Below are 13,284 nucleotides of genomic sequence, written 5' to 3'. Positions count from 1 at the left end.
TGCTCAGTCAAGTGAAGCTGTTGCTGTATTAACTGGATTAGCTGCACCCAGGAAAAAACAATGCTCCGTGATGATTGTCAGAAAGTTATTGGTCTCAGAGAGAACCGCCACTCTACTGGGTCCAGACCGTGGGCCGCCATTTGCTAATGCCTTCATTAGCTGCTGTGCAGTGCGGTAGTTTTGAGGGATGGAGAGTTTAATATGGTGGCTTTGAATGAAGTGGGCACGCCATTCAGTGCTTTGGGAATTTAGCTGGATTGAAACAATGTCATGGTCTGGAATCCGAAGAGGCAAAACACAGATCATGCATTGCCATTTAGGAGGCCATGGTCTTGTGGTGTGGGTTGCAGCTGCCTCAGCAACCAAGACCAGGCATGGTAATGATATCCACCAGAGGTCCAGCCAACACAAAGCCCGTACACAGAAACCTTATTCTTCTTAGCTTCCCAACCAGAAAGCACAGAGTAGTAATAATCATATGCTTACATGATAAATATTTTAATATGACAGGGAATTAGTGATTCAGGCGAGCGGATGCAGGCCTTGTCAGGTCTGGCTTGATCAACACCAGCTCGACAAATCCAGAACTCCAGGTGATGAGAGGCAGTCTTTTCCCTGTTACACTTAACTTCTGGCCTCTCTAAAACAGAGCCACGGCTCCAAACAGATGCTGAGGGGATGTTCCCCAAAGATCTTCCCTGAGGCCCACACTCTCCTTTTTCACAGCTATGTTTAAGTCTGTGATGTTCATTTATAGGAGCCTCTATTACAGTGTTATTGCCGCCTCTGGCAAAGGACCCAGCCTCTTAAGAGTCCTCAGTAGCTTACAGAAACTGCTGCCGTCCCAAAGGAGGGACAGCAGACTAAATAATCAGTTTCCCATCACAGTGACAATCTGAGAGCAGCTGTTTGCATCTGAAGGCCTGCCAGCAATTGTCCGTGGCGCTCTGAAACAGAGGAGGAAAGAAAGGAGGCATGGAGGGAGGGAGAGATGAAAGGAAAGTTTCTTTCTGCTTGATTCAGTCCTCTTAAGGGTTTTGATATTGATCTCACCAACAGACCTGCAGATGCATGTGTAGAGACACATGCACAAATACTCACATCCATCTGTGGACACACGTGTACACGTTACCAGATACACACTTTGACACACACTTAATTGAAGCTGAATCTTTTGTTTTTGTCATTGGTATGGAATGCAGTACACTCAAGGATATACGGTATTTGATTTATGATGCAGATGTACTTCTTTATTTGTTTTTGCAACATTTATGTAGCACTTTGCAGTAAAAAATAAAAAGCTTATGACTGAAAACAAACACCGATTTTAAAGACAGTTGGGGAGTAAAGACAGTTCAATGAAAACTCTTACATTAAGGCCAGTCTGTAAATAGTGTGTTTTCAAATACTGTACATCACCTCCTCAGGCATTTGGTTGAAATTGCATGGGGCCTTGATGGAAAGCATTCAGTCTTTTGTGAAAGCAGCGCTGGCCAAATCATTTACTGCCTTTGTTTGACACCGGGCATGCCTCTCAGCTCAGTTTGTTGCACAAAAGGTATCATTAAGTTTGTATCTGTGTACTCTCACTTCAATTTATTTCTGTTGATAAATAGCTTAATAGTTCCTCCTATGTGAGTACAACACGTACACTATGTGTGTGGGATTGGTGATGGTCCTGTTCTGTATTGGTTCCTCCGCTCTTCATCAGTTTGGTCACAGCTCAAGGCTGCCGGTGGTCCTGTGAGATTTAAATTGTTCTGGTTTTATGTGATGGGATCTGAGGCCCCAGTTCATGGTCTTAAATATACATTTTACTGGCTGTCAATTGTAGTATGAGTGAGCACATGGACCCCAAAAAGTATTCTTGCACTTACACTTTTTCACATTTTGCTATGTTAAAGATTAAAAGATTATTTTGTTTTAGTGTCACTTGAAGTATGAGATGCAGTAAATCTTAAAACACTGACATCTGAATGTACTCAGAAACCAGCCTGTTTGTACAGTATAGTCTACAATAGTGGTTCCCAACTGGTCTAGCCACGTGGTCCAGATTTCTCTGCAGTCCTTAGTTCTTGTATTTGGACATGTCATCAAATACGTTTGCTGTCTCTGAGTTTGCCACTCACTCTACAACAGGACATGGCACTTCACAATAAAAGCTCTGTGCCGGAAATTCACTGTATTTTGGACCATGACACACCAGCTGGGAACCACTGGTTTACAACATGTGTTAAGGCCCAGATGCACCAAACCAATGTTACAGAACCCGAGCCCGGTGCAGTTTGTCAGCTGACAAAGTTATTGTTATGGACAGTGTGCTTCACCTCTGCTGCTACAACTCCATCCTAGGGGAAACACTGCTGTGTGTGTTTTGTGCAACAGGTGGATGTGGTAGTCTACTGGTAGAGTAGAGAGAGAGCTAAGTAGCGTTGAAGATGAGAGATGGAAGCAAAACATATTAAACCCGGTGTTAATACAGCAGAACTGGAGAGAGGGGTGAAAAATAAATAGAGGTGGGCATGGGCGCAAAATTATAGACGGAGAACGATTGACAGATTTTCACTTTAAGCCCTGACACTGTCATATTTGTGTAGGAATTAAGCTACAATACATGACATATGTTGTTTTAATTAATACATACAGTGTGAATAAAGATTACATAACATAAAAATAACTGCAGTCTTTGTTAATTGATAGCCGCCTGAATTAAACAATTTTTTTAGGGCAAGTAAAAACTGACTTCGGGCAAGTAAACATCTGACCAACTTGCCCGACCGGGCATGTGAAAAAAAAACCTTAGCCTTGAACCCTGAATGATATTTTCCGTGTGCTCGCGAACAACAACGCAAACAGTTACGAACTGTTTCAACAGCTAAAAAAAAATCGTACCGAATATACTTGGATCTCACACCCTCTTGACTTTAGCCATTTGTTTGCTCACTTCTGTTTCTCTTCCTGTGCACTGAACTGAACAGAGTGAATTAATTCACCAACAGGCTCCGTTCATGCGAAATAAATTCAACATATATAAAGCCAACTAGTGCCAATGGTAATCACCTGGTGTGTCAGGGCCTGAAATTAAATTTTTGGGACACAAATCAGTTCACACCATAACATGAGGAATTACTTGATGTGGGGACAAGAATCTGGTCTTCACAACATTACCGTTTATTTTATGGTAATAGTTAGTTTTTAAGTAGAGGACTATAATCAGGACAAGGTTAGAGTTAGTGTTGTCGTTGGGCATGTTGTAATTAAACTTCAATACAATGTGGTCACAAAGGCATATTTTAAGTTGTCTGTGTTTGTGAGCACTTGTGTCTGTGCGTTCTTGTTAAAAGACATCAAGTAAGTTGAGGTAAAGAATCCATTTGGGAAAAAAACAACAACTAAATACTTTAAGTGTCTACTTCAATAAACCGTGAGTCTCATCAGCATCTTCTCAGGTTGTCGAACTCTTAACTGTTGTTCTAAACACTTGGCGTATAAGGTCGCTCACTGAAACTTTTCGAGAAGTACATAAGTAAGCAAGTAATGGCAGTGTGTGGGTGTCCCGATTCCCTATAGCTTGCTTTTCTCTGCCAAAGCACCTGTCGCAAATACCTTTATTTTTGAGTGCAAGACAGTCTGATAGAGTTGTATAATAGTCTGCAGTCTTTTCTGGGAAAAACTGATGAGAGAGGTGATACATTTTCCGACAGCAATAACAGCGGTTTCTTAGGTACAAACACAACTGTGTAATTACTATGTGTATGAGCAAAACTACAAGCCCAAAACCATTGATTAGAAAGTAGTCGCTTTTCCCAGAAGTTCTGTTGTGGAGGATTTGCTGGACAATGTTGAAGTGTTAAAGGTTGACAGCATTATGAGCATTTATCCAGGGGCTGTTAGATGAAAAGATAAATGACAAACTTTGTATCCTAACAATGAGGATAGTATGTTTAAATGAACTGAGTCAAACCCTCCATTTTACTAGTGCCCAGATCTCCCTGCACCACTACCAGGTCAAATCCACCAGATGATGCAAAACGCTCAGACAACCGATTCTACTTCTACTTATGCCTGCCACCACAGACACAAAGAGATGCCCCTCTCCTTATCTCTCTTTCTCTTTCTCCCCTCAAACTCCAATCAAACTGCAAAACAAGGCAGTGCTGATCAAATATAAACCAAGATTCTGCTGCTGTATTGCCCATTTCTCACCTTAAATGTCTTCAGAAACTTACTTTAGTGCACTGTTTAGCTGTAATATGAGATTTTGTGAACAGAAAGTGGGCACCATACTATTTCCTGCATTGTAAAAGCAAAGGCTGAAAACACTGAGATCAAATGGTGAAACTATGCAGTGCTGATAGACCAAGATTCGTGAAATGGCCTAAAATCTTCTCAGCAAAATATTTTAGTGTACTGTTTAACTGTAACTGTAGAAGAATAGAATAGAAATTGCTGGCTGCCATTGTTTCCTGTGTGAAAACGGACAAGCTCGCATTACGTCACCCACAAGCAGGAGTGTTTATTGTACCAGTGCAGCACAGTGCATTCTGGTAGTTTTAGGTTTTCTACCTCTTGAGCATAAGTGCTCATAAATGCTACAGCCCTTTTCTCCCAGTTTCTCTGGTCATGTAGCACCAATTTCAAAAGTATTTGCATCTTTTTCTACGGCATAGACAGCCCAGTTTTATGAAAAAGACCATCTTTCCAGCAGTGAAATACTTCTTTAATTGAATTGTTTGAAAGTTTTTTATTATTTCTACGCTTCCAAAAATATAATTATTCTTCTGGATTTTTTTTTTTTTCATAAGAAAACATTCTTTTCAGCCAGGATTCTGAAGCTGATGAACAGTGTGGTGACATTCAGGTTGTCATGTTATTACAGACGTCACAGACCTCTTTCTTTACCATTCCCGTAGAGCACTGCTGAAGCAAAGGTCAAGAATCCACATGCAGTCAAGCATTCACCTTCGCCACTTGGCTGAGGTCTGGCAAGATTAATTCTTTGTGTCGTGCCATCTCTCTATGTGCCAGGTTCATCTTTCCTACAATGGAGCCAAGCAAACAGGAGAAAAGTGTGTGCCTGAAAGTGTGTGTTTGTGTGTGTGTTTTTAAAAGACATTGGTGCAACCGTTTTAACAGGGCGACTCTGTTTGAATTAGATGTTCTAACCCCCCGCTTGCTAAATGGATTTCTGAAGTGGCTGTAGTTGGAGGCTTTCAATCGGATGCAACCTTGAGTCCTTTTTTATGTGAGCTCTGTAGGATTTAAGTGCCGGTATAACATGAGCACGACTGAATGCATGCTCCTCATTTTTTTAAATTGAAAAATCTCCAAAGGCTCTCCCCATTGTGCAGGCAATTAATGGAATGCTGGCAGCGAGGTTCAGGTGCTTAAAAGTTGTATTTTTTCTCTCTCTCGCGCTCTCTTTTTAATGACTAATAAAGGATAATCATCGTGGAAAAAAACATCATAATGCTGTAGGCTTCCTCTTTATGCACAATGATGTATAATGCATGCTTTGAAATGAAACGGCAGCGGCCTTCGAACCATTCCATCTCCAAACCTTAGTGTATTTGCTTTGCATGCCACAGTGAGGCTTTTGCATAACAATATTGAGTGTTCCCATTAACAATGCTTGCCTATTAATTTGATCTTTACATTTTTAAAGTTTGTCCATCAGGCCGCCAAACAATGGGTCCCCCAGCCGCTGTTTGGTATAAGTGATTAGAAAGTTGGCTAATTGCCTCTCTGAAGAGTTGTGCTGTTTCTTTTTATCCTCCTTGTTCTTCACCTGTGAACTTCCACCAGTTTTAACACTCAAAAACAGATGAATAAACCATTTTATTCATCAATAAAACCCTTTATTCCCTCGGTTTTGGAGATTATTTCCAAATATTTTCTAGGCAGCCGTTAGCATGTAGAGAGTATGTTGATATATGGGGCAAAATCTAAATAAATTGCCAGTCATGGTTTATTTTACATCATTGTGCATTTTGTGAAATCAGAATCCAACACTCTGATACTAGATTGAAATAATAATAATTGCTCAAATCCTTTTTGTACTCAGGTTAATGATAAAATCTGATTAAATGCCACAAACTTTGCCAGTGCCAAAAATAGCTTTGTCTCAGTTGCCCAGAACTAAACTACAGTACCAGTAATAACTCATGATCACCTACTAATGAACAATAGAAGGACAATCAGTGCTTATTGTATACCTGCATGCAGATAGATGTTTCTGGTGGCAGCGCTTATTCTTATGGTGTGCTCTGTGCAGTAATTAAGAACCACAACAGTGTTACGACAGCTGGTGTTGCTTTCACTTTGCGACTCTGTGTGTACATGTGGGTGATCTCGGCAAACTGTGGCCCTGGAGACACCTATCGTAGCGGGAGCTTCTACTGAAGCTTTTTAAAGCAGTGGTTCCCAACTGGTGGGTCGTGGTCCAAAAGTGGATTGAGGATCCATTCTGAATCGACCACAAGTGACTCGCAAATGTGTCAAGTTTGTAAAAAAAACACTTTATTTTTAAGTACAGTAAATTTCCAGCACAACGCCTTTATTTTGAAATGCCATTTTCTGCTGTGGAGTGAGTGACTAACCAACTCCTACGTGACAGAGACAAACAACAACCTCAACGATATAGCCAAACGCAGGTATGATGCTGATTGTATTAAACTGTCAGATACTGACCTAATGACTAAGGAGAAATCTGGACCCTGTGGCTGGACCAGTTGGGAACCACTGGTTTAGAGTATTTTGCCAGGTGTTTATGTGTCTCTCTGTCTGGCTATGGACAGATTTTTTCAACGTGCTAGCATCACAACCGTGCAAGACGCAGTCACAAAACTTCACAGCTGTGTACGAGATCAAAATCAAGGCCAAGCTCCAAGGTGGGTGTGGTCTAAGCAAGAGGCCAGAAGTTAGGGGGGTAGGACATACTGAAGGGGCCATTGCCCCCTTACCCACGCCCCAACTTTACACCCCTGGCTCAGAAGACATTACAGGTGTGCAGTTAAGATCGCTTTGAAGACCGACTTTGACGATGGGTGTGGTCCAAGCAAGGGTGCCAGAAGGAGAGGGGTAGGAAGTAGGGAATTCTTTAGTCTTTATTTGGATCCCCATTAGCTTCCACCTCAGCAGTTGCTAATCTTCCTGGAGTCCACAACAAAAATCAAATCATTACAAACACTAATATAAAAACATGTCAGTTATACAGACACCGACTGACACCTTGTCAGTCTAGACACAGTTACAAATTAAAACAGACTAAAAGGAAGGAGGGAAGGGGTCATCGGCCCTCTACCTTACACCTTGGTGGATCATTGTATTGCGACTTGAGTGATTCCATTTCTAGTGTTTAAATACATTTGCGAGAAATTCTTTTATTTTGAGGGAACATCTTGGGTCTCTTCTCCACCATGTCTGCTCCACTAAAGAACACGAAAATGGCCTAACTGCTGAATCCTGAGGTGAGAATAATTAATTGTAGCCTACATTCAACTGAATGGCCTAAAATGACAGAGTACACATAGGTGTGCAGAACCAGGTACTTGTTAATCACATTGTGTTAAAACTTGATTGCTTGTAAAAACAGAATCAAGTTTTAAATAAGAAGGAATTAAGATTGCATTTATCAGAAAAATGATGTGTTCAAATGTTTTAATCTAGTATGAAGTCACTGATTGGTGTGATAGTTAATCTTTGCTGATTAATCCACCAGCTTTGCCACCATGTGGCGCTGGGCGGGTGTTCATTTCATGTGGACTGAGGATGCCTTTCTCCGGCCTCTTGAGCCTCCGGTCCTGCCTGACACTGAACTGAATACCAAACTGGCTTATTGCAGTGTTCAGTTGCACCTTTTCTTGCAATCTTGGAACACTTCCAAAAGCTTTTGTTTTTTCTTGTGCCCTCAATCTTTTTCTCTTTGACCGTGCTTTGACAATGCAGGGAAACATACAAGCGCATCTCGGTAAACACGAGTGATGTGGTTCCAGAGTTTAAAAGCTTCACATAACACTGGCAGACACGACTTGGGGCTGTTTGTGTGACGGAAAGGAGAACTTGTTTAGAAACTGACAGCACTGCAGCAGTGTGTGCGTGTGTGTGAGAAAAAGCTGTGTGTATGTGTGTTTATGTTGCTTTTGGCAAGTTATTCATTTGTGTTTTTTTTCTCCCTTGCTCTCTGTGTGGTTATCTTTTGAGTTGGTCGGTTTGGAGCTGATGTCCACCTTCGGGGATGCGCATAGCATGCATTTCTGAGTATTTTCACCTGAGGCTGCACTTGTTAGAGTCTGTGGATAAATGTATATACATTATTTATACAAATTCAGGGCGAGTGAAAGCAGGTTTAACACATTTACAGACAGGAGGCCAGGCACTGCAAGCCAAGCTCCAAGTGAGGATTGCAATGCTGTGCGCCGGGGGTCGAGCTGGCCTCTTGCCTGGCTGTGACCAGCATCCTTAATGCAGCACGAGAAAATTATCATCAGCATCTCAGCAATCAGATAACCCCTCACATCATTTGCTTTATGGAGAAAAAAATGAGAATAACAGATTGTCAAAAGTTTGGTTTGTTGTGCATTTACATGAGATCATTTAAGAAACCTGTTTGCTATCATTGCTGGATTTTGGTCTTCTAAAAATCAAGAGAATTTAGAAAAGTTAAAAGCCTGCTGCATATTGGATATACAGAAACACTAACAGCAGTATCTACTGCACTGTAGTTCCTTTAGATCGAGTTTGCAAGGACCCTTACAATCCCAGGATTATTACACTAACAAAATAGGCAACTTTTAACACCTTGATTATTTTAATGGAGCAAAATGTACGTTTTACTTTCTATATGTATGTAGTGGGAATGAAATTAAACAGTAGTAGACATTAATGTGTCTGGGTAGTTGCAGGTTGGATCATTCAAAGAAAGATGGCTATGTGGAGCGGCAGTTTAACATCTAATTAGACTTAATTTCTTATGTAATATAAAATACAAGTAATGAAAATGCTTTTTTGTTTGTGAGCAAATGACTCCATGTGTTTCTCACAAACTGTACCTTTTAAAAAAGTGAAGGTCTTTAGATCATTCATTAACCTCACGCCAAAAACATTACTTTTTAATAGCAGAAGTGTGATTCAGTACACAACGGAGCTCTAATTTGTATTAACGCCAAAGTTTGTGCTGTTGAAGGTTGTGGGACGACTGGAGTCAAAAGTTGAGTGAGTGAACAGAGCTGCCATTTAAATTTTAATTACTTTTGATATAAAATCATTTTCAAAATTAGGCTTAATGACTTCAACTGTCTTTCAATCAGCAGTGATTGAGGGTTTGGTTTTAAAACTTTATATATTATTGTTGGAAATATTTGGCAATTTAATTAATTCATGTTTTGAAAAGACTTTTTTTTAGTTATGTATTTTAACTGAGGCAGTTTGATGGCAAGACTGAAACACAGTATAAAAACTGTATTCAGTCATGAGAGTCAAAGGGTCAGTGTTGTGTACAGTAAAACAGGCATTACCCTAATGGCACAGTGATTAGAGAGAAAAAAATCTCATTAAATCATGAAGGAAATTTAAAACAAGGTGAAAACAATATAAAACAGGACACTGTGTTTAAATAGGAAGTGTCATTTAACCTATTACAAGGGCAGTTTTTTTAAAGAGGGAGGTTTAGACTAACAATGTGCTTCGATAAAACCCATAAAGGCACGATGATTAAAAATATTGTATTCTCTAATGTAAATTTCTCCTAACATGAAGTGGAAACGTTTCTCCCATTTCCCAAATCTATCAGTGTATTTTATAACTTCAGTCTTGTGGTATTACACTGTAAATATTGTTTCCCTGATTTGACTTGACACTCCCCACTTACTGTACCACTCCCCGTCTCCCATCCAGGAGCCTCCTGACTCAGAGATGGATGCCTTGCCGGCTGGTTGTAGTCTTCACGTTCCCATGGAGCTGGAGTTCACAGCTTCCTGTTTCCCCCGCAGCCCTGCACCTGAGAAAAGCTACGGCCTCGTCTACGTTGACTGACCTGGCTGGCGACTGTGATTGTAGTTTCATATTGTGATTCGGTTTTTAATCAGTCAGTGAAATGTTTTCTTTGTGTTATAGCTCCTTTTTCCTTAAAGGGACAGTTCACCCCAAATCAAAAATGCATATTTTTCCTCTTACCTTTAGTGCTATTTATCAGACTAGATTGTTTTGGTGTGAGGTGCCAAGTGTTGGAGATATCGGCTGTAGAGATGTCTCCCTTCTCTTGAATATAATGGAACTAGATGGCACTTGACTTGTGGTGCTCCAAGCCCCACAAAAATACAATACAGTTTAATTTAGTAACTATTTTCATTTACCAAAGTACAACCACTAACCATACCACCACTCAGAAGGAAGTGCGTATCTTTTGCTAGCTTATCTAGCACCACTGAGCTAGCTAACTTTACAGCTCAGCAGAGGAGGATGCCAATAATGTTTACATCTTGCACTGTCAGGAGCACGAGCCTCTCGTCCATGAGTAGATGCACACTTCCTGCGCAGTTGGCAAGTGTAGTTTGGTAGAAAGAAACTAATTCCTGCATGAAACTGAGACATTGCTGTTGAGTTTCTCAAATATATTTTTTTGGCGCCTTGAGCACCACAAGCTGAGTGCCATCCAGTTCCATTATGTTTTAGAGGCGGCAGACATCTCTACGGCTGATATCTCCAACACTCAGCAACTCACACCAAAACAGTCTACACTGATAAATAGCCCTTAAAGTAAAGGGGAAAAATATGTTTTGTTGTCTTTTGGAATTTTGGGGTGAACTGTCCCTGTTACTCTTCAATTTTCTGTCACCTATGATCACTATAGAGACGCAGTAATATTTGATACATCTGTGTTTCTGTGTTATTTTAAGATGCGCTGCATAATAATGTAAGCTAAATGCCTCAATTAGAATTTTGATCTCAACTTCATTTCCAAGTTTTCAATTGAAGTTAATTGGTTTTTTTTTTGTATTCGGTATGTTTGTAAGTCTTTCATGGCACTTGCTGTACATTTGCTTGTGCAAGTGTTACTCTATATTGTGCAGTAAAATTTGCAGTGTGTTACATTATCTGAGCAAATGGGGTGTATTTGTGACCCATTACAGTGAGACTTCAGGTGGACAGTTCTCTCCCCTGGTTTCCCGTCACTCCACTTTCAAACTACCAAATAAAGGCCAGGGAAAAAAAGTAATGTAACCCGACAGTGTTAGTGTGTGCAGAAAGCGAGAATCTGGTGTTATAAGCATAATAATTATTTATTGAAATATGAGGAAAAATTCAATTAGCCTCAGAGAGACACTCCCCAAAACAGGGGTAGTGAAAGGGGCAATCAGAATGTCAGCAGGGGGCCAAAAGTCATAGACAAGCAGGAGGGAAAAAGCATTTTGATCCACGGTGTTTGATCCATGTGCTGAGAGCTTACATGAGCATGTGAATGCACAAAGGTCGTCATTGTTAAAGTCCTTGTTAAAGCATTTGTTCTGCATGCATACCTTTAAGCTACAGTGTGGTTTGTTGTCAAGCAGACAGCTGAAGACCATTCCTCTTTAACTTCTGACAGCTGATGCCACAGAAAACTGTTTCTCCAAACTTTTACTTAACTTTATTTCCAATCTAGCTCCTGTTGTTGTTGATCGAGCAGGACTGCAGCCATGCAGAAAAAAAAGGGGACTTCTGCAATGACCACGTTAATGTGCATGACTCTATGGCCTGCATGTGGTATAGAGTTTGACTGCGTGTTCTAGGAAGTCCAAGGCAGCTGCAGAACCTAAACACATAATCTGTGGGTGATAAAAGATTGTCTGATCAATAGACGCAATGAATGAGTGTCAGTAAATGGAGCTCAGGACCAAGAACTGCTTAACGACATGGGGGCTTAAGTGAATTTTCTGTACATTAAACATGCCATTGTTTAAAACTACTGATCGTTCAATGACTTCATTGACATAATGTCGACAGGTAAACAAATAAACACCAAAGGTTGTTGTGGGAGGCAAGTGTTGGGACATTTTGGATAAAAACAGTAACAACAACTACAGTACATGTGGGGAAACTCCACAGAAATAATTTAGGATGTCATTTTTCAAGAAAAATAATAAAAAAACAGGCCAGGTTTTGTTCATTTTGACACAATACTGGAAGTCACAGCTCACGGGGCAGCGGAGGGGAGATGCAGTCTTTGGTATAAGAGCAAACTGGAAAGAACAATGATGCAGGTTGAAAAGAAAAACCGATGTGGCACAAACATCTTTCACACCTGCTCGCTTAAATACAGTACTCTTTTCAATGCACTGACTTGCATGAACATTTAAAAAACCGAAACATTACGGTGATTTCTTTTCCCCTTTTTGAAAAGCCCATTATCTTGCTCCAGACCTGCATCACTGAACTACTAATGGAAACAAAACAAGAACATGCTACAGTAAACAAATTTATTCTGGCGCGGACACCTCACGTCATGTAACACAAAGATGGAAACCCAGAGACGCAATAAATTATCTTCATTATTAAGCGTAACCAGTGACATACTGTACATCAAAAAGGTAAAAGCACTGTAAATAAAAAAAGGAAAAAAAAAATAAAGTCTACAAAAAAGGTTGAAAGTGAAACGGAACCCTTATACAGCAATGCTTAAGAAACAAATGTTTGAATGCCAGCAGACACAGATAGAAATTAATATTTAAGTGTGATTCCTTTTTGATTTTAGTGTCTCACGACATAATTTAAGTACTGTTCAAGAAAACAAATAAAAAATAAAACACTGTACACACACCAAAGAAAGCAAACCAGAGGGATCTTTTTTTTTTTTCATTTCGTTGATTTCATTTTTTAAGAAATCATTGCTTTGCAATTTATGCTTCATCACAGTTCTCTCCCATATGACCACATGAATGTAAACACCTGTTGAATTATTCTTTTTTAAATTTTTTACAACATTAATACTTTATATATATATTTGTACATATTTTCATTCACATCTGCACGGTTAGCTAGCATGGTAATGAAATAAGGCAAGACTCACATAACTGTGACATCACAAATCTTTTTTTTTTTTTTTCTCTCTCTCTTAATACTGATTATTAAGGTTTTTTTTTGTAATTTCCTTCTTCTGTTCTGCAGCAGGCTTTGGTCTTTCCGGACAAAGGCAGGGTCGATCCTTCTCCGTCTTCAGAATCACACTTTGTTTTGTTCCAGTTGTAATGAGATAATAAAAAGGGAGGGTGCTTTTTTTGCAGGAAAAAAGGGCTATAAATACAATTG

At 39.9% G+C, this 13,284-nt stretch overlaps 1 protein-coding gene across 1 annotated transcript in view; it reads left to right on the top strand.

Annotated features, from left to right (window-relative positions):
- LOC117253723 (adhesion G protein-coupled receptor D2) overlaps nt 1-11,944 on the top strand; it is a 111,553-nt gene extending 99,609 nt beyond the window's left edge. The window contains exon 25 of the mRNA XM_033621364.2: nt 9,895-11,944. Coding sequence (XP_033477255.1) covers nt 9,895-10,032 — 138 coding nt within the window. The 3' untranslated portion in view covers nt 10,033-11,944. The remainder of the gene's footprint in view (nt 1-9,894) is intronic.
- The last annotated feature ends 1,340 nt before the right edge of the window (nt 11,945-13,284 follow it).

The sequence above is a fragment of the Epinephelus lanceolatus genome, chromosome 6 (genome assembly GCF_041903045.1).
Source record: "Epinephelus lanceolatus isolate andai-2023 chromosome 6, ASM4190304v1, whole genome shotgun sequence".
Taxonomy (NCBI): domain Eukaryota; kingdom Metazoa; phylum Chordata; class Actinopteri; order Perciformes; family Serranidae; genus Epinephelus; species Epinephelus lanceolatus.
The sequence above is the reverse complement of the archived record's forward strand: the minus strand, read 5'-3'. Positions and strand labels throughout refer to the sequence as shown.